The sequence below is a fragment of the Pecten maximus genome, chromosome 5 (genome assembly GCF_902652985.1).
Source record: "Pecten maximus chromosome 5, xPecMax1.1, whole genome shotgun sequence".
NCBI lineage: Eukaryota > Metazoa > Mollusca > Bivalvia > Pectinida > Pectinidae > Pecten > Pecten maximus.
Genome location: NC_047019.1, coordinates 31,229,571 through 31,250,624, shown reverse-complemented (window position 1 = coordinate 31,250,624; position 21,054 = coordinate 31,229,571). Strand labels below are relative to the sequence as shown.

The 21,054-nt window shown below is 40.2% G+C and overlaps 1 protein-coding gene across 1 annotated transcript; it reads left to right on the top strand.

The window, feature by feature from the left end:
- Positions 1–1,262: 1,262 nt before the first annotated feature.
- LOC117327796 lies at positions 1,263–20,531 on the top strand. The gene is made up of 5 exons (XM_033884977.1): positions 1,263–1,602; positions 10,897–11,026; positions 12,454–12,583; positions 17,369–17,505; positions 19,333–20,531. The coding sequence occupies exons 1-5, from the start codon at positions 1,338–1,340 to the stop codon at positions 19,592–19,594; spliced, it is 924 nt and encodes a 307-aa protein (XP_033740868.1). The 5' UTR covers positions 1,263–1,337; the 3' UTR covers positions 19,595–20,531.
- Positions 20,532–21,054: the final 523 nt, after the last annotated feature.

Sequence of the window (21,054 nt, the reverse complement as noted above, 5' to 3'; positions counted from 1 at the left end):
TTCCTTGGTCTTTTGTTTTATATTCATTGAACATGACTACATTTATTGAATTCATGTAATGGCATTGCTTCAAACGTTTTATGTCTCGGCTGTTTTCATATTGTTAAAATGTAGGAGAAACACTAAATACTACTTTAAACGGTAAAGCATGTACATGTACAAAATATGAATGAAACCTGTACATAAAAATTCTTGGAATCAGAATAGGACTGCTTGATCCGGACAGAGAAGTCTCTTTTATATAACTAAATAATGTATATAGTGGGCAAAACAGGAAGTTAAATAACAAGGAAACGTTCACAGTAACGTCAATAAACCATATAACTAATGTCAATGAAAATAGTTTCGACTTTTGCGTGATTCTCTGCATTTTACGATTGAGAACGCCCTTTATAAATTATCAAAATTTTCGGATTTTGGAATATAGTATTTCATTGAAAATCGCACCACTTCGTTATCATAAGATCAGTTTTCGTTTATTGCTGTTTTTCATGGTTTCTGTTGCATAAAAGATCGCATTTCTTCATAAGGTGGAGATACCAAGAAATTTGTCAAAAATTGCAAACTTTGAGTAAAAGTTGTTTATGATAAGGGAAACCTATAATCATAATCAAAATACATGTGAATCACATGTGACTTGCTACATTCGATAATGGAACCGATATACAAATGTACCCTGCCTATGTATACAGCTGTTTTGTCCTAGGAATCGTCGGCTAGATCAGAGACGTCTGATATACACGTCTCTGGCTAGATGTCAATAGTGTGTATTTTACAGGTATTGCCCGAATTCAGTTTTGAAAACCTCGACAGTTGAAACAAAAGATAATTGTACATTGGTAATTGCACAAGAGTATGCATGCAGGCCACAACACAATGCACTTTAGATATAATTAGGCTAGAATACCTCATACAGCGAAAATACAATAGCTTAGCGTTCAATACATTGGTATAATGAATCCGACAAATGTATTCGATGTAATTTCAACAAGGTAAGCAACCCGATGTTAGGTTAATTGTTTCTACTTTTCATTTACTGACAAAACAAGATAAAATCAAAACATTTTAGCAAGCACTTTTGCAGGCGAATTTCAAACTTTACTTCGAATAAAATATGAGCCAATTAATCTACTCCGACAGGTACCCTGGTATATATTACATGTCGTGGCTTTATTTTTAAACTTTAACCTTGACCCAACAATTTAAATACCTTAAAAAATCCCCACAATACGTCACTTAAACAAACAGATCCTGTCTGACCAAACATTTTACCTGTGGGTTGATAGCTGTATTATCCTTAACTGGCCAAGTATATTGTTTGAAAACATCGCGCTAACATGGCTTCCTGTTATATCTACCTGGCGGTTTTAACAGTCTTGGTTGATAATGGTCTCGCTAGTACACGGCGCCCCGGAGCAACTACCTTACGGCCGGGGGCGACAGCAACACCGTCCCCACCCTGCATGGTCCCGTCCAACAACCCTACGAAGGAGTGGCTGAAAGAGAAATTCCCCAACCCCCGGGTAAACGTCACGCTGTGCGGCCGAGAATGCATGCAATCCTGGGTGTGCGATCCTTCCGGGATACTCAAACCCCGCGACGGTGAGCAACCACTTCATTTACTTTTGGGTTGTTGAATTATGTTCTAACGATTAAAAAAAAATATCTTTGGAGTATGATACGTATAGTATTCTGAATAGCAATGTATACAATCTGCCTGTTTATCGGTACCCACCGCCCCTTGTGTCTGTTTGTGATAGCCATCGTTAGACGCAGGCATTTGTGCAAAATAGTGGCACTGCGGGCTTTGTCAACTCCTGTTCGGTTAGTTACAATATCTTATACAGGGCATCCACCATGGCAAGCTTGTAAGACTAATAATAAAACTCGGACAACAGATCTGATTTGAATATGGCCGTTTATTATAGTAAACGACGGTTGTTAATATATATTCAGAGAACAGGAGTTTGGTATTTTGTACCACAAACTATTAATCCTTTATTAACGGACATTACATCACCACAACAGCGATGTATGCGTCACTTGGAGTCTATTTTTAGTGCCATATCATACTGATCTTTGTTTCGTTATTTCGTTCAAGAGATAATTCATGGCGCCTAGGAACAGCTAGGCTATCTGTCCTGTGCGGATAGTGGTATCTTTGCCCCTTATCGCTGATAGTAATCTACTAACATTTAACACTGTACATGCTAAGAGACCTGCTGTATCGTATATCATTATCATATCAAAGTTAATATGAAACCACAATTTAAGTCATGAATAACTCACAGAAAATAAATTCTTCGATAATTATAAGCTACATGGCTCATGTAATGTAATAATTGTCCTCAGTCGTCGCTAAAATTAGATCTATATCTTTATCTGTGTATAGCATTTGTATCATTTGTAAGTTGTAATCTACAGGTGTCCAATGCGTCTTACTTACGGAATAGAACTAAATTGAATTGAATTGTATCTTGTTTCGTCGTTAGAACCTTGTAAGAGGGGCGGCACGTTCTTTGAAAGCCTCGTTGAATTTCCACAGACTACAATTTAAACAGTTCTCTCAAATTATGAATTTTTATAGTGTTACGTTTTAGCTTGCAATATTTCCTAACAATTTCAGCTCTAAACTCAAGAAATATATTTGTTCAAAATATTAGAAAAATAAATCAGTAGTAAGGGGATTGTTTACAGCTGAGGACAACTAAGGAATACAATAGGACTATTAATTGCTGTGTAAATAAAACAGTGTTAAATGGAAGTTCAAATGAGACTTGCATCTGATTTGAGACATGGAATTAACCTTCATTCGCCGTCCGTTTGGGATCTTTTCCACAGAATACACACACCCTCTTTCTGTACTGATATATGTTTCAGTGATTAAGATGTGGTATACGTTGCTCTATGCGTTACAAATGTCATGGCTTCTCATTGTGTGTGATGTTATAACACATCCTCCCTTCCTTGTGCGCTGTGCTATATCTTGTTTTTTGGCGGTTCCATTGTCATTTGTATGTTTACGCTGTGCGTTATTTTGTACTTGTTCGTTTAATTAGAAGAATGCGAAAAGTTCTATTGTGAACATTTTTCCTTACTCTGCATACCTTTGTTGTTAAAATATGGATCCACGATCCTATGTAAAGACTGGCAAAGAAATAAGTACGTGTTTAGATTCGCACGACCCCGTTGAATGAATTGAGTGGATGTAGTATATATTTTGCTTCCATTAACTACACGAGTATGGTGGTATGCGGTAACATTTGAATGTCACGTTTGTTCTATTTCTGTTAAAGATGTTTTATAATTTTGCAAACTATAAATATCACACCACAATACTAACTAATCAATAACAATAACAAAGCAAAACAACTACGAATCTCAAATCACAAAGTAACAATGCCACAACAAACATTCACTAAAAAAACAAAACAAAAAAACAACACAAATCGTTGTCTATACAGCGTTACAAAGCCGCAGCCATAGGAAGTATATTGATTACGTCTAACGAGTGCAAAGCTATGCGCTACCTTTGAATAATGTGCAAGGACATACCTACATAATATGTATTACAGGTACAGCAAACCATTTCTTTAGACCAATGCAGGTATATGACTCAGACATAAAGCATGGCCATAGCGTCCTTGATATTGATAGGTTGTTTTAAATACTGATCTTCTTTTTTTCAAAACGCACTATGATTTGCAATACGCCTTTCTAATTGTATTTCCGCATTTACTGTGTAGTTACAAGCGGTTGACACCATGGACGTAGGTGTATTAGGGAACAACCAACCAATTGAAAAAATAGATTTTAGAAACATCCCCTGTGTATAGAAAGTTGAGCCAGGGATAAAATGCCTGGCAGCCATTGATTGCCCATTATGTTATGAAGTAACAAAATAGATATGTGGCCTGATAGGTAACTGTCTAAAAGAAATGTAGATATAAATTTCGTAAGTCCGATTGACTTTTTTCCCAAAAGGTCAGGGCATAATAATTTAGATTTTTGAGAATTTTTACTGCGAAATTCACCCATTTTCAAAATGGCTACCATGGAAAAAAATTGAGCTGAAGGATCCAACTTTTTTTTAATTACGTGTTATATGAGACCCTAAACTTTTGTTATAAACCATAATTGCCATATTGAATTCAAAAATTTTAATGATATTCTCCAAAACGTCAACACTAAAGTCTATGGGGAAACAATTGGTTGGTTGGTCCTTATTATGTTACTTTAGACATTTACTTGTATTTATGTATAAGTAATCAGTATTAGGATTGTACAAAAGATACAAGATAGTAGCACATTTCACACCACATTTAGAGTTAGATACAGTAGAGTTAGCTGTAGTTATATGACCATAGCTGTCGATAGGACATTAGATACCAAACCAAGTCAAACAGTAGAGTGAAAAGGACTAAAACTTTACCATACTGTTGGTTCGTCCGTTAATGACTCTAGTGATATATCCACATCGTAGTCACTTAGGCAGTATTCTCTTACTGGAGAGTGTTTCTTGTTTTATTTATGGAGTATAACGTCGTTGTGCTATATTTTGTCGTTGTTAACCGACAATGTAAATTCTATAAACTTTGTTGTATATCAATATTGCAGTATATTGTGAGTGACGCAACAACCAGGGTCATATATAAAGACGGATGTGAAGGAGACACCAATAGAAATAACACAAAAAGCAAAACTAATGCTCCTTTATGGTGGTTGGCATTCTCGCGTTTTCGCTCCCTCGCCGTCGCGTTTTCGCATTCTCGCGTTCTCGACATAAGGTCGAGAGTGCGAGAATGCGAGATTTGATACTTGGCCCTAACGAGCCACCATACTCCTTAGTTTTGCTTTTTGTGTTATTTCTATTGGTGTCTCCTTCACATCCGTCTTTATATATGACCTCACATTATACTACTGTACTGCAGACTTGAAAGAAATTAAAGAAATTAGATCCAACTGTTGCAACTGAGGAAGAGCTATTGGAATAAAAACAATTAAATCCTGTCCTGCAGGGGGTCTTGATCAATCGCTTATTACAGCCCTCAGACTACGGGGTCTATCATTTAGTCTCTCAGGTTAAAGGGGGTCTTGTTCAGTCGCATATTACAGCCCCCAGACTACGGGATCCTACAGTTAGCCTTCCAGACTACTAGGTCCCACATTAACACTCTTACAATCAATACGGAGTAGAATACAGCAGGCCTTATTAATCGGCTCTGCATTATATACCATTATCTAAAACAACCACTAGGCTATGGGGTCTCATAGGTAGTCTACCAGGCTGGATGGGTCCCACAGTTAGTCTACCAGGCTACAGGCTTCCCATAGCTAGTCTACCAGGCTGTAGGGGTCCTCCAGTTAGTCTACCAGGCTAGAGGGATCCTCCAGGTAGTCTACCAGGCTAGAGGGGTCCCATAGTTAGTCCACCAGACTAGAGGGGTCCCACAGTTAGTCTACCAGGCTAGAGGGTCCCACAGCTAATCTACCAGGCTAGAGGGTTCCTCCAGTTAGTCTACCAGGCTGTAGGGGTTCCCACAGTTAGTCTACCAGGCTAGAGGGTACCACAGCTAGTCTACAAGGCTAGAGGGTTCCTCCAGTTAGTCTACCAGGCTGTAGGGGTCCCACAGTTAGTCTACCAGGTTAGAGGGGTCCCACAGTTAGTCTACCATGCTAGAGGGTTCCTCCAATTAGTCTACCAGGCTGTAGGGGTCCCACAGTTAGTCTACCAGGTTAGAGGGGTCCCACAGTTAGTCTACCAGGCTATAGGGGTCCCACAGTTAGTCTACCAGACTAGAGGGGCCCCACAGTTAGTCTCCCAGGCTATAGGGGTCCAACAGTTAGTCTACCAGGCTAGAGGGGCCCCACAGTTAGTCTACCAGACTAGAGGGGCCCCACAGTTAGTCTCCCAGGCTATAGGGGTCCAACAGTTAGTCTACCAGGCTGTAGGGGTCCCACAGTTAGTCTACCAGGCTAGAGGGGCCCCACAGTTAGTCTCCCAGACTAGAGAGTCCCACAACTAGTCTACCAGGCTGTAGGGGTCCCACAGTTAGTCTACCAGGTTAGAGGAGTCCCACAGTTAGTCTACCAGGCTATAGGGGTCCCACAGTTAGTCTACCAGGCTAGAGGGGCCCCACAGTTAGTCTACCAGGCTATATGGGTCCCACAGTTAGTCTACCAGGCTAGAGGGGCCCCACAGTTAGTCTCCCAGGCTATAGGGGTCCCACAGTTAGTCTACTGGGCTATAGCGGTCCCACAGTTAGTCTACTAGGCTATGGGGTCTCACAGGTAGTCTACCAGGCTAGAGGGGTCTCACAGTTAGTCTACCAAGGCTAGAGGGGCCCCACAGTTAGTCTACCAGGCTGTAGGGGTCTCACAGTTAGTCTACCAGGCTAGAGGGGTCCCTCAGTTAGTCTACCAGGCTGGATGGGTCCTACAGTTAGTCTACCAAGGCTAGAGGTGTCCCACAGTTAGTCTACCAGGCTGTAGGGGTCCCACAGTTAGTCTTCCAGGCTAGAGGGGTCCCAAAGTTAATGTACTAGGCTATGGGGTCCCACAGTTAGTCTACCAGGCTAGAGGGATCCTCCAGGTAGTCTACCAGGCTAGAGGGGTCCCATAGTTAGTCCACCAGGCTAGAGGGGTCCCACAGTTAGTCTACCAGGCTAGAGGGTCACACAGCTAATCTACCAGGCTAGAGGGTTCCTCCAGTTAGTCTACCAGGCTAGAGGGGTCCCACAGTTAGTCTACCAGGCTAGAGGGTCCCACAGCTAGTCTACCAGGCTAGAGGGTTCCTCCAGTTAGTCTACCAGGCTGTAGGTGTCCCACAGTTAGTCTACCAGGCTAGAGGGTCCCACAGCTAATCTACCAGGCTAGAGGGTTCCTCCAGTTAGTCTACCAGGCTGTAGGGGTCCCACAGTTAGTCTACCAGACTAGAGAGTCCCACAACTAGTCTACCAGGCTAGCAGGTTCCTCCAGTTAGTCTACCAGGCTGTAGGGGTCCCACAGTTAGTCTACCAGGTTAGAGGGGTCCCACAGTTAGTCTACCAGGCTATAGGGGTCCCACAGTTAGTCTACCAGACTAGAGGGGCCCCACAGTTAGTCTCCCAGGCTATAGGGGTCCAACATTTAGTCTACCAGGCTAGAGGGGCCCCACAGTTAGTCTACCAGGCTATAGGGGTCCCACAGTTAGTCTACCAGGCTAGAGGGGCCCCACAGTTAGTCTACCAGGCTATAGGGGTCCCACAGTTAGTCTACTAGGCTATGGGGTCTCACAGGTAGTCTACCAGGCTAGAGGGGTCCCACGGTTAGTCTATCAGGCTAGAGGGGCCCCACAGTTAGTCTACCAGGCTAGAGGGGCCCCACAGTTAGTCTACCAGGCTAGAGGGGTCCCACGGTTAGTCTACCAGGCTGTAGGGGTCTCACAGTTAGTCTACCAGGCTAGAGGGATCTCACAGTTAGTCTACCAGGCTAGAAGGGTCCCTCAGTTAGTCTCCCAGGCTAGAGGGGTCCCAAAGTTAATGTACTAGGCTATGGGGTCCCACAGTTAGTCTACCAGGCTAGAGGGGTCCCATAGTTAGTCCACCAGGCTAGATGGGTCCCACAGTTAGTCTACCAGGCTAGAGGGTCCCACAGCTAATCTACCAGGCTAGAGGGTTCCTCCAGTTAGTCTACCAGGCTGTAGGGGTCCCACAACTAGTCTACCAGGCTGTAGGGGTCCCACAGTTAGTCTACCAGGTTAGATGGGTCCCACAGTTAGTCTCCCAGGCTATAGGAGTCCCACAGTTAGTCTACCAGGCTATAGGGGTCCCCACACTTAGTCTACCAGGCTATAGGGGTCCCACACTTAGTCTACTTGGCTATAGCGGTCCAACAGTTAGTCTACTAGGCTATGGAGGCCCCACAGTTAGTCTACCAGTCTGTAGGGGTCTCACAGTTAGTCTACCAGGCTAGAGGGATCTCACAGTTAGTCTACCAGGTTAGAAGGGGTCCCATAGTTAGTCTACCAGGCTACAGGCTTCCCACAGTTAGTCTACCAGGCTAGAAGGGTCCCACAGTTAGTCTACTAGGCTATGGGGTCCCAAAGTTAATGTACTAGGCTATGGGGTCCCACAGTTAGTCTACCAGGCTAGAGGGGTCCCATAGTTAGTCCACCAGGCTAGAGGGGTCCCACAGTTAGTCTACCAGGCTAGAGGGTCCCACAGCTAATCTACCAGGCTAGAGGGTTCCTCCAGTTAGTCTACCAGGCTGTAGGGGTTCCACAGTTAGTCTACCAGGCTAGAGGATTCCTCCAGTTAGTCTACCAGGTTAGATGGGTCCCACAGTTAGTCTACCAGGTTAGATGGGTCCCACAGTTAGTCTCCCAGGCTATAGGGGTCCCACAGTTAGTCTACCAGGCTAGAGGGGCCCCACAGTTAGTCTACCAGGCTATAGGGGTCTCACAGTTAGTCTTCTAGGCTAGAGGGATCTCACAGTTAGTCTACCAGGCTATAGGGGTCCCACAGTTAGTCTACCAGGCTGGATGGGTCCTACAGTTAGTCTACCAGGCTAGAGGAGTCCCATAGTTAGTCTACCAGGCTACAGGCTTCCCACAGTTAGCCTACTAGGCTAGAGGTGCCCCACAGTTAGTCTTCAAGGCTATAGGGGTCCCACAGTTAGTCTCCCAGGCTATAGGGGTCCCACAGTTAGTCTTCCAGGCTAGAGGGGTCCCAAAGTTAATGTACTAGGCTATGGGGTCCCACAGTTAGTCTACCAGGCTAGAGGAGTCAAACAGTTAGTCTATCAGGCTAAAGGGGTCCCACAACTAGTCTACCAGGCTGGATGGGTCCTACAGTTAGTCTACCAGGCTAGAGGGGTCCCATAGTTAGTCTACCAGGCTACAGGCTTCCCACAGTTAGTCTACCAGGCTACAGGCTTCCCACAGTTAGTCTACCAGGTTAGAAGGGTCCCACAGTTAGTCTTCCAGGCTAGAGGGGTCCCAAAGTTAATGTACTAGGCTATGGGGTCCCACAGTTAGTCTACCAGGCTAGAGGAGTCAAACAGTTAGTCTACCAGGCTAAATGGGTCCCACAATTAGTCTACCAGGCTAGAGGGTCCCACAGTTAGTCTACAAGGCTATAGGCTTCCCACCGTTAGTCTACCAGGCTATAGGGGTCCCACAGTTAGTCTACCAGACGAGAGGGGTCCCACAGTTAGTCTACCAGACGAGAGGGGTCCCACAGTTAGTCTACCAGGTTAGAGGGGTCCCACAGTTAGTCTTCCAGGCTATAGGGGTCCCACAGTTAGTCTACCAGGCTAGAGGGGTCCCACAGTTAGTATACCAGGCTAGAGGGGTCCCACATTTAGTCTGCCAGGCTATAGGGGTCCCACAATTAGTCTACCAGGCTATAGGGGTCCCACAATTAGTCTACCAGGCTATAGGGGTCCCACAGTTAGTCTACCAGGCTATAGGGGTACCACAGTTAGTCTACCAGGCTAGAGGGGTCCCACAGTTAGTATACCAGGCTAGAGGGGTCCCACATTTAGTCTGCCAGGCTATAGGGGTCCCACAATTAGTCTACCAGGCTATAGGGGTCCCACAATTAGTCTACCAGGCTAGAGGGGCCCCACAGTTAGTCTACCAGGCTATAGGGGTCCCACAGTTAGTCTACTAGGCTAAATGGGTCCCACAGTTAGTCTACCAGGCTAGAGGGGTCCCACAGTTAGTCTACCAGGCTAGAGGGTCCCACAGCTAGTCTACCAGGCTATAGGGGTCCCACAGTTAGTATACCAGGCTAGAGGGGTCCCACATTTAGTCTGCCAGGCTATAGGGGTCCCACAATTAGTCTACCAGGCTAGAGGGGCCCCACAGTTAGTCTACCAGGCTATAGGGGTCCCACAGTTAGTCTACTAGGCTAAATGGGTCCCACAGTTAGTCTACCAGGCTAGAGGGGTCCCACAGTTAGTCTACCAGGCTATAGGGGTCCCACAGTTAGTCTACCAGGCTAGAGGGGCCCCACAGTTAGTCTACCAGGCTAGAGGGTCCCACAGCTAGTCTACCAGGCTATAGGGGTCCCACAGTGAGTATACCAGGCTAGAGGGGTCCCACATTTAGTCTGCCAGGCTATAGGGGTCCCACAATTAGTCTACCAGGCTATAGGGGTCCCACAATTAGTCTACCAGGCTATAGGGGTCCCACAGTGAGTATACCAAGCTAGAGGGGTCCCACATTTAGTCTGCCAGGCTATAGGGGTCCCACAATTAGTCTACCAGGCTATAGGGGTCCCACAGTTAGTCTACCAGGTTAGAGGGGTCCCACAGTTAGTCTGCCAGGCTATAGGGGTCCCACAATTAGTCTACCAGGCTATAGGGGTCCCACAGTTAGTCTACCAGGTTAGAGGGGTCCCACAGTTAGTCTGCCAGGCTATAGGGGTCCCACAATTAGTCTACCAGGCTATAGGGGTCCCACAGTTAGTCTACCAGGTTAGAGGGGTCCCACAGTTAGTCTTCCAGGCTATAGGGGTCCCACAGTTAGTCTACCAGGCTATAGGGGTCCCACAGTTAGTCTACCAGGCTATAGGGGTCCCACAGTTAGTCTACCAGGTTAGAGGGGTCCCACAGTTAGTCTACCAGGCTATAGGGGTCCCACAATTAGTCTACCAGGCTATAGGGGTCCCACAGTTAGTCTACCAGGTTAGAGGGGTCCCACAGTTAGTCTTCCAGGCGAGAGGATTCCTACATTTAGTCTGCAAAGCTAAAGGAGTCCCACAGTAAGTCTACCATGTTACAGGTGTCCCACAGTAAGTTTCCTCTGTTATGAGTTGTAATATACTTTACTCGCTTGTCTATAGGGAGCAGGTAAATTCTTAATTAAATTATAATCAAGGATGAGTGTAATAATGCCATTTGTTTAAACAGCCGACGTACTGGATGAGAAGATTGATGCCATCGCCACCAACGGTATATGTGGCTGCAGAAAATGTGTGGACGGACAGGATGGCTACAAAATCGGGGTGGCGCTCGTACGAAAGATGGCAGTACATTCTTTGTAAGTTATTTAGTCACTTTCCCACTGTTTCATTCGATTAAATCATAGTTGGTTATGACGGAACATAAGTCATCCAAGGAATTTACTGTAAGTAGTTGTATTATTCAAAATGTTTTCGAATATACTCCCTCTTTGGGATGTCATGAAAAAAAAAGTATAAATTTTATCTGGATCCAGATGGCAAATACCAAAAAATTATCGATTCGTTGTTCAAAGCATATTTAGTTATAAAAACACCCATAATTCCTGCCGTCGAGTAATATCTTTTTAACACATTATAAAACTAAGTAATACATTGTATAAAATTAAGTCACATATTGTATAAAACTAAGTCACAGATTGTATAAAATTAAGTCACATATTGTATAAAACTAAGTCACAGATTGTATAAAACTAAGTCACAGATTGTATAAAATTAAGTCACACATTGTATAAAACTAAGTCACAAGTATAAAACTAAGACACACATTGTCTAAAACTAAGACACGAATTGTATAAAACTAAGACACACATTGTATAAAACTAATACACACATTGTATAACACTAAGTCATACATTGTATAAAACTAAGTCACAAGTATAAAACTAAGTCACACATTGTATAAAATTAAGTCACATATTGTATAAAACTAAGTCACACACTGTCTAAAACTAAGACACGAATTGTATAAAACTAAGTCATACATTGTATAAAACTAAGTCACACACTGTAAAACTAGGTCACACGTTGTATAAAACTAAGTCACACGTTGTATAAAACTAAGTCACACATTGTATAAAACTAAGTCACAGATTGTATAAAACTAAGACACGAATTGTATAAAACTAAGTCGTACATTGTATAAAACTAAGTCACACACTGTAAAACTAGGTCACACGTTGTATAAAACTAAGTCACAAGTATAAAACTAAGTCACACATTGTATAAAACTAAGTCACATATTGTATAAAACTAAGACACACATTGTATAAAACTAAGACACATTGTATAAAACTAAGTCACATATTGTATAAAACTAAGACACACATTGTATAAAACTAAGACACACATTGTATAAAACTAAGACACACATTGTATAAAACTAAGACACACATTGTATAAAACTAATACACATATTGTATAAAACTAAGTCACATATTGTATAAAACTAAGACACACATTGTATAAAACTAAGACACACATTGTATAAAACTAAGTCACATATTGTATAAAACTAAGGCAAAATTGTTGTATAAAACTACGCCACATGTTGTAGAAATTGCGTAAAACTAAATTACACATTGTAGAAAACTAAGTTACACATTATGGAAAACTAAGTTACACGTTGTAGAAAACTTTTACACATTGTATAAACTAAATACATATACATCACACATTGTATTAAACTAATTCACAAAAATCTACGTAAATTTGTATTATTTTTCAGCGTCCTCTCACAAAATGTCGATAAAGAAAATATGGCTATTGAGTTCTCCGCCTATCTAAGGTCGGTGTCCTGGAAGTTTGGTAACTGTGACAATAACATCGTAATTTTCTACTCGCAAGAGGACAGAAAGGTAATGTGCAAAAATTGCCATAGATTGGTGCCTTTTTAACCGATTGAATATGATTATAATACAGTAAACCTTCTCTGGAGAAAATGTTAATCTGCATGGATCTGAGAGAAAAACTCGGATCAAAGTTTGTATGACTGAACCGTCAAAGAACATCTTCAAATATCAATAATGAGCAAAGGCAAATACCAAAAGAAATCTTCATCATACAACTGTTTCGTCCTTTGTGGACCGTTTGGTACTGCTAATGACCATACTAGATATTCATGAAAATTAAATATGTCCTCTTGCACCCTGTTAAAACTATGTCGCATACTCGTCAGTTATAATTGTAATAATGTGATATAGTAGTACATATAGATATACATACACAATTTCTGCGAAAATCGAAGAACAAAACATCAGCAAACTAGAAATGTATACATTTGCTACGAGGGGCCATAAGTATAGAAACCTATATATCTATACCTAGTTAGTACAAATCCCAATCGGCCAAAACAATACTAGAATATAGATATAGGACGAGTTTTGTCACCGACGAAAGTATTAGTAAAGGATAATGTTATCGGCTGTAACGCTGACGACTACGTGGAATAGTTACCATAAGTTAGATTGTTGTTGTCGTTTTAATTTCATTTTGTTGATAAAGGATTGGTAAATTGTGTGACCGTTAAACCAAGATATCGTATATACTTTATAAGATATATGATTTGATAAATAAGATACCTTGTATTTTTAGCCCACCATCATCAGATGGTGGGCTATTCAAATCGCCCTGCGTCCGTGGTCCGTCGTCCGTCCGTCCCTCCGTCCGTCCGTCCGTCCGTCCCTCCGTCCGTCCCTCCGTCCGTCCGTAAACAATTCTTGTTATCGCTAATCCTAAGAAAGTACTGAAGGGATCTTTCTCAAAATTCATTTGTAGGTTCCCCTTGGTGCCTAGTTATGCATATTGCATTTTGAGACCAATCGGAAAACAACATGGCCGACAGACAGCCATCTTGGATTTTGACAATTGAAGTTTGTTATCGCTATTTCTCAGAAAGTACTGAAGGGATCTTTCTCAAATTTCATATGTAGGTTCCCCTTGGTGCTTAGTTATGCATATTGCATTTTGAGACCAATCAGAAAACAACATGGCCGACAGGCAGCCATCTTGGATTTTGACAATTGAAGTTTGTTATTGCTATTTCTTTGAAAGTACTGAAGGGATCTTTCTGAAATTTCATACGTAGGTTCCTCTTGGTGCCTAGTTATGCATATTGCATTTTGAGACCAATCAGAAAACAACATGGCCGACAGGCAGCCATCTTGGATTTTGACAATTAAAGTTTGTTATCGCTATTTCTCAGAAAGTAATGAAGGGATCTTTCTGAAATTTCATATGCAGGTTCCCCTCGGTGCCTGGTTATGCATATTGCATTTTGAGACTAATCAGAAAACAACATGGCCGACAGGCAGCCATCTTGGATTTTGACAATTGAAGTTTGTTATCGCTATTTCTCAGAAAGTACTGAAGGGATCTTTCTCAAATTTCATATGTAGGTTCCCCTTGGTGCTTAGTTATGCATATTGCATTTTGAGACCAATCAGAAAACAACATGGCCGACAGGCAGCCATCTTGGATTTTGACAATTGAAGTTTGTTATTGCTATTTCTTTGAAAGTACTGAAGGGATCTTTCTGAAATTTCATACGTAGGTTCCTCTTGGTGCCTAGTTATGCATATTGCATTTTGAGACCAATCAGAAAACAACATGGCCGACAGGCAGCCATCTTGGATTTTGACAATTAAAGTTTGTTATCGCTATTTCTCAGAAAGTAATGAAGGGATCTTTCTGAAATTTCATATGCAGGTTCCCCTCGGTGCCTGGTTATGCATATTGCATTTTGAGACTAATCAGAAAACAACATGGCCGACAGGCAGCCATCTTGGATTTTGACAATTGAAGTTTGTTATCGCTATTTCTCAGAAAGTACTGAAGGGATCTTTCTCAAATTTCATTTGTAGGTTCCCCTTGGTGCCTAGTTATGCATATTGCATTTTGAGACCAATTGGAAAACAACATGGCCAACAGGCAGCCATCTTGGATTTTGACAATTGAAGTTTGTTATCGCTATTTCTCAGAAAGTACTGAAGGGATCTTTCTGAAATTTCATATGCAGGTTCCCCTCGATGCCTAGTTATGCATATTGCATTTTGAGACTAATCAGAAAACAACATGGCCGACAGGCAGCCATCTTGGATTTTGACAATTGAAGTTTGTTATTGCTATTTCTCAGAAAGTAATGATGGGATCTTTCTGAAATTTCATATGCAGGTTCCCCTCCGTGCCTAGTTATGCATATTGCATTTTGAGACTAATCAGAAAACAACATGGCCGACAGGCAGCCATCTTGGATTTTGACAATTGAAGTTTGTTATCGCTATTTCTGTGAAAGTACTGAAGGGATCTTTTTCAAATTTCATATGTAGGTTCACCTCAGTGCCTAGTTTTGCATATTGGGACCAATCCGAAAACAACATGGCCGACAGACAGCCATTATCGCTAAATCTTAAATTTTATATATAGGTTCCCCTTGTTTGAAAAGTACTAGAGGGCTTTATCTGAATTTACACAGATTAGTAAGACTTAGAGGAAGGGAAAAGTAGAGAAAAGATCAATCTGACATGGAACCTATAAAGATCATTCAATGGTGGGCGCCAAGATCCCTCTGGGATCTCTTGTTTCCTTTATAAGGTGTCTTATAAATTATATAAGGTATTTCTCAAAGTATATGAAATACCTATCTATCATATAAGATATCTCATAGATTTATAAGACATCTCATAAAGAAAATTAAATCAGATATATTATATATCATATAAAGAAAAGTATATAAGGTATATTATTTATAGTGTAAGATATTTTTATAAGACATCATATACATGTATATATGTATATTGTATACGATATCTTATAAAAGATATAAGATACATCATAAATTCAAATCAGATAAGTATTTAAGATATCTTATAACAAGAGATCCCAGGGGGATCTTGGCGCCCACCATTGAATGTTCTTCATAGGTTCCATGTCAGATTGATCTATTCTCTACTTTTCTCTTCTTCTAAGTCTTACTAATCTGTGTAAATTCAGAAGAAACCTCTAGTACTTTTCAAACAAGGGAAACCTATATACAAAATTTAAGATTTAGGCACCAAGGGGAACCTATATATGGAATTTGAGAAAGATTCCTTCATTACTTTCTGAGAAATAGCGATAACAAACTTCAATTGTCAAAATCCAAGATGGCTGCCTGTCGGCCATGTTATTTTCCGATTGGTCTCAAAATGCAAGATGCATAACAAGGCACATGGGGGAACCTACATATGAAATTTCAGGAAGATCCCTTCATTAGTTTCTTAGAAATAGCGATAACCAGTTTCAATTTTCGAAATCCAAGATGGCTGCCTGTCAGCCATGTTGTTTTCTGATTAGTCTCAAAATACAATATGCATAACTAGGCACCAAGGGGAACCTACATATGAAATTTCAGGAAGATCCCTTCATTAGTTTCTTAGAAATAGCGATAATCAGTTTCAATTTTCGAAATCCAAGATGGTTGCCTGTCGGCCATGTTGTTTTCTGATTAGTCTCAAAATACAATATGCATAACTAGGCACCAAGGGGAACCTACATATAAAATTTCAGGAAGATCCCTTCAGTGCTTTCTGAGAATTAGCGATAACAAACTTCAATTGTCAAAATCCAAGATGGCTGCCTGTCGGCCATGTTGTTTTCCGATCGGTCCCAAAATGCAATATGCATAACTAGGCACCAAGGGAAACCCACGTATGAAATTTGAGAAATATCCCTTCAGTACTTTCTCAGAAATAGCGATAACAAACTTCAATGGTCAAAATCCAAGATGGCTGCCTGTCGGCCATGTTGTTTTCTGATTGGTCCTAAAATGCAATATGCATTACTAAGCACCAAGGGGAACCTACATATGAAATTTGAGAAAGATCCCTTCAGTACTTTCTCAGAAATAGCGATAACAAACTTCAATGGTCAAAATCCAAGATGGCTGCCTGTCGGCCATGTTGTTTTCCGATCGGTCCCAAAATGCAATATGCATAACTAGGCACCTAGGGGAACCTACAGATGAAATTTGAGAAATATCCCTTCAGTACTTTCTCAGAAATAGCGATAACAAACTTCAATGGTCAAAATCCAAGATGGCTGCCTGTCGGCCATGTTGTTTTCTGATTGGTCCTAAAATGCAATATGCATAACTAAGCACCAAGGGGAACCTACATATGAAATTTGAGAAAGATCCCTTCAGTACTTTCTCAGAAATAGCGATAACAAACTTCAATGGTCAAAATCCAAGATGGCTGCCTGTCGGCCATGTTGTTTTCCGATCGGTCCCAAAATGCAATATGCATAACTAGGCACCAAGGGGAACCTACAGATGAAATTTGAGAAAGATCCCTTCAGTACTTTCTGAGGATTAGCGATAACAAGAATTGTTTACGGACGGACGGACGGACGACGGACCACGGACGCAGGGCGATTTGAATAGCCCACCATCTGATGATGGTGGGCTAAAAATTCAGATGTTTTATAAACATAATACATATCTTACATACATTATAAGATATCTTATATGATTTGGATTTTGGATAGGTACTAGATCAACATTGCGCCATGTATAAATAACAACTTTGCTTGCCAGGGTACACCATTTCAATCACATATGCACACTATCCGTTCGTTGAAACAACTATTCATTTCTATTTTCAAAGGTGATGACATCGACAAGTTCGAGAGTTGAGAGCGTCCTTTCAGTGAACTGTACCGGGGATATCTTTAATGAGGCCAAACCTATGTTTAGAGATGATCGCGTGTTTGAGGCGCTGGACCACATGGTTACTCGATATGGGTAAGGCATTATCTTGTTTAAGATGATGATATATTCATAAAAAAGATAACCTCACATTGAAACATGTAGATACACCGTAAGCTTTCGAAACTGAATAGAGCCTGCAATGAAATAGATGTCGAATACACTTATGATTAATTTAACCAATTAACAGAATAACATTGTGTTTATATGGCTTGGATAAAAAAAAACAATGCGTTCAATACTGATCCTGAAATAGTAACCCAGAAAATGGGAGGATAAACAGGGACCACACAAAACATAGCACCAAACACATACAAAACCTTAAACCTTTGAGGAATTCATCCATCTACTGACAAAATGTACTCCAGGAAAACATTAAGGTTTATCAGTTAAAAGGCAAAAAATATCATTTTCAATAATCAAAACAAAAAGCAATTACCACGATGTAGATGTGCTGAAAAATAACCAACAATGAAACAATGTAAATCATGTGCAATACAGGACTTCAAACGTCATAAACAATCAAAGTTAACCATCAATGAACGGTGGTACATATGATACACTATTTTAGACTAGTATAAATATTACGCTATTATCTATAGGTTTTGTAGTTAAAGAAAATATAAACGCGTTCATAAACTACATAAACATGGCAACATCAGTCTTGCAATCTCATCAGTTTGATAGTCCGCGAATCTTCCATAACACATCAGTTCATTTACCAGGATGGTAAGTCTAGAGAAAATTATCTTCGTCAAAACTTACAGTTCTGTGATAGAAGGCATGATTAATTAAGAAATAATTAACGATGACTCGTGTATTGTTGCAGGATATACAACTCGGACTCGGATATTTTGCAATTTTAATTAATAACTCAGGCCGCTGAGTTATTAATTAAAATTGCAAAATATCCGAGTCCGAGTTGTATATCCTGCAACAACACACGAGTCAAAGTTGATTATTTCTATTCTACCATGTACTGTTTAGTTCTGTGATCGACCTCTTTCTAATAGAAAAACAGCAAAGAAACCCCGGGAAAACCTTGTAATTTATTTCTTGAGTATTGCATTATTTGTTGATGAAATATACATTTCTTTACAGGCACTACAGTACTACGATCAAGAGCATATATAATATGGCGTTGAATATGAAAATTAAAAAAAGGGATAAAGAAAAGAAAAAAAGGGGGCCTCCGTAGGATTCGAACTCGCGTCGTGATAAAAATTTAATGAAAGACTAACCCATTAGCCCACTCGGCTATTGTAACCTTATAAGAAATAAGTGAATATTAGATATATAAAGTTGTAACAGCCGTGACTCACGAGCGTGTATTATTGGCACGAGCGTGTATTATTGGAAAATAATACATGGTTTTAAACCAATCAAAACTGCCGTTGCAAAGCAAACATGGTAGAATTGAATTTAAATCACTGCCTCCACTAGGGATCGACCCCGGGTCCTTTGGCTTACTACACTTACGCTTAACCGATCTCTCAACCGATTGCGCTAAAGAGAAGACTCTCTGGCCGAGTGGTATTTCGACTATTCCGGCTAGTATTTATTAGGGTTAAAATATTATCTTTGCAGTATTTCAATATTTAATCTACTTGAGACGCCGAAGTTAGCTAGTTCATACTCAAGAAACGTTAATATTTTCTAGTCATATGTAATGGTTTTGTTCCATTAATACTATAAAATCAACATATGGTTCAACAATTTCAACATTTTGACACATGCTACAAGGTACTGTATTTGAAGACGACATGATGATATCAATGTGAAAAAACAATCGTAATTATTATCCAAAATATGTGTACCTTAATTCCTTACCTTTAAATATGATCATGTAATTTTTGCCATCAGACAAGTCCTTCGAACTGGCAAATGTTACCCGCCTGCAGAACACGTGGAGCTGGGAGTTGGCATGATAATACTCATTGTCATTATCTGCTTCTTCGTTGTGATCATGGCCATCATTGGAGGAGTGTGCGGTTGGCGGAGAAGCCATGGCGGCTACCACAGGGGTAGGTCAAATGACCCGGACAAGAACCGTGAGGACAAACCGGAAACATTCACTGGTGGAGAAACTGGAGACGGAGGTGGGGTAGCTGGTGGGTCATTCTAGAATATGGCGTCATAGCGAAATCAAGTTCAATTGACAGTTTGGTCACTTTAAATATTGATCAAATTCCAAATTAGGTACATATGTAACTGACAAATTACTAATAATATACTTGTTATTTTGAGAGAATCTTTTTGTAAATTCAGTTATTTCATTATTCACAGCTCTTATAAATATTATACAGTAGCTTCTCACGCTCAAGTTTAGAGCATATCTTAGTTCAGTTCATTTTATAGGTTTTCTATATGTCCTTTTCGTAATTGTTTATAACAAACGTATGTTATGGTTGACATTGTTAACATCATCTTGTAATATATTCATTGGACGTATACATATTAGATCTTATTACCATAGGTACATATACTTACATATTATAGTTTAACACTGAAGTTGTAAAAAGGTAAATTTACCTAATATAACAATAATAGATAATGTTATCTTTCGTTATCAAAGCAAATACAATGTATATGTTTGTATCAGGTTAGATCAAAGCAAATACCATGTATATTTGCATCAGGTAAGTGACATACGATGTTTATATGTAACTAAAACTATCAACATCATAAATATACACACTCATTTTAGTGTCACACAATGCATAATTTTGTACCGGTATGTCATACAATTTATTACTATACTTAGTGCCATACAATGTTCATCTTGACCATGTATCTCGTACATAACATATTAACTTTATAAGACAATGATATGTTACACATACCAGGGTACTACATCGTACATTCGCCTTCTGTAATCTAAGTGTAGTACAATGTATATGTTCTACTCAATTTACTATATATATCATACAATGATATGTGTTGAGTGTGCTACTGTCAGTAATAAATGTACAAACATGAGTTTTATTCAACAAATGTGAAGTACCTTAGTTTCTGCATGCCTTTCGTAATAATATAAGTCATCAATAAAGAAAAAAAGAAAAATTTACTGAACTTGTGTTTTTTTAAAGTGTCTATGGAATGTGTTCAAATAAAGCAGGCATGCAAATTTGAATTTCAATGAAAAATAGAAAATTTTAAACTAGTTTTAACTATGTTGACAAAAAGAGGGCAAAATATGAATAATGAGACCATTAAAAAAGTACAAAGATAATAAAAAAGAGAATAAGACAAGGTGTTCCAGTAGAGTAACCGTCTGCTTTGCCGACGACAACCGCCATGCACATTATTCTCAAAATGAAATTTAGGGTAATGGTAACTAACTCCATGTCGCACAAGCCAATAAATAAAATGTGTGCTTTTCGAACCGAGATCATGATGTCGATCATAATACCTCCCTATAATAGCCTTCATCAATCGGCATTCCCTCGAAACCTTATGTTGTCATTGAAGTTGTTAAAACAGAACAGTTCTTTGAACGTAGGAAGAGTAGGCATGGTTGTTACTATCTAGAAATGGAAAATTGCCACCATGCTTATCACACAGCTTAAAATCTCTCGAAGCTGG

Bases quoted from the DNA above. Each gene is read 5' to 3' on its own strand.
- LOC117327796 (XM_033884977.1), top strand. From the start codon at position 1,338: ATGGCTTCCTGTTATATCTACCTGGCGGTTTTAACAGTCTTGGTTGAT. The intron at 1,603-10,896 runs GTGAGCAACCAC...TTGTTTAAACAG, and splicing joins GATACTCAAACCCCGCGACG to CCGACGTACTGGATGAGAAG. The intron at 11,027-12,453 runs GTAAGTTATTTA...ATTATTTTTCAG, and splicing joins AAGATGGCAGTACATTCTTT to CGTCCTCTCACAAAATGTCG.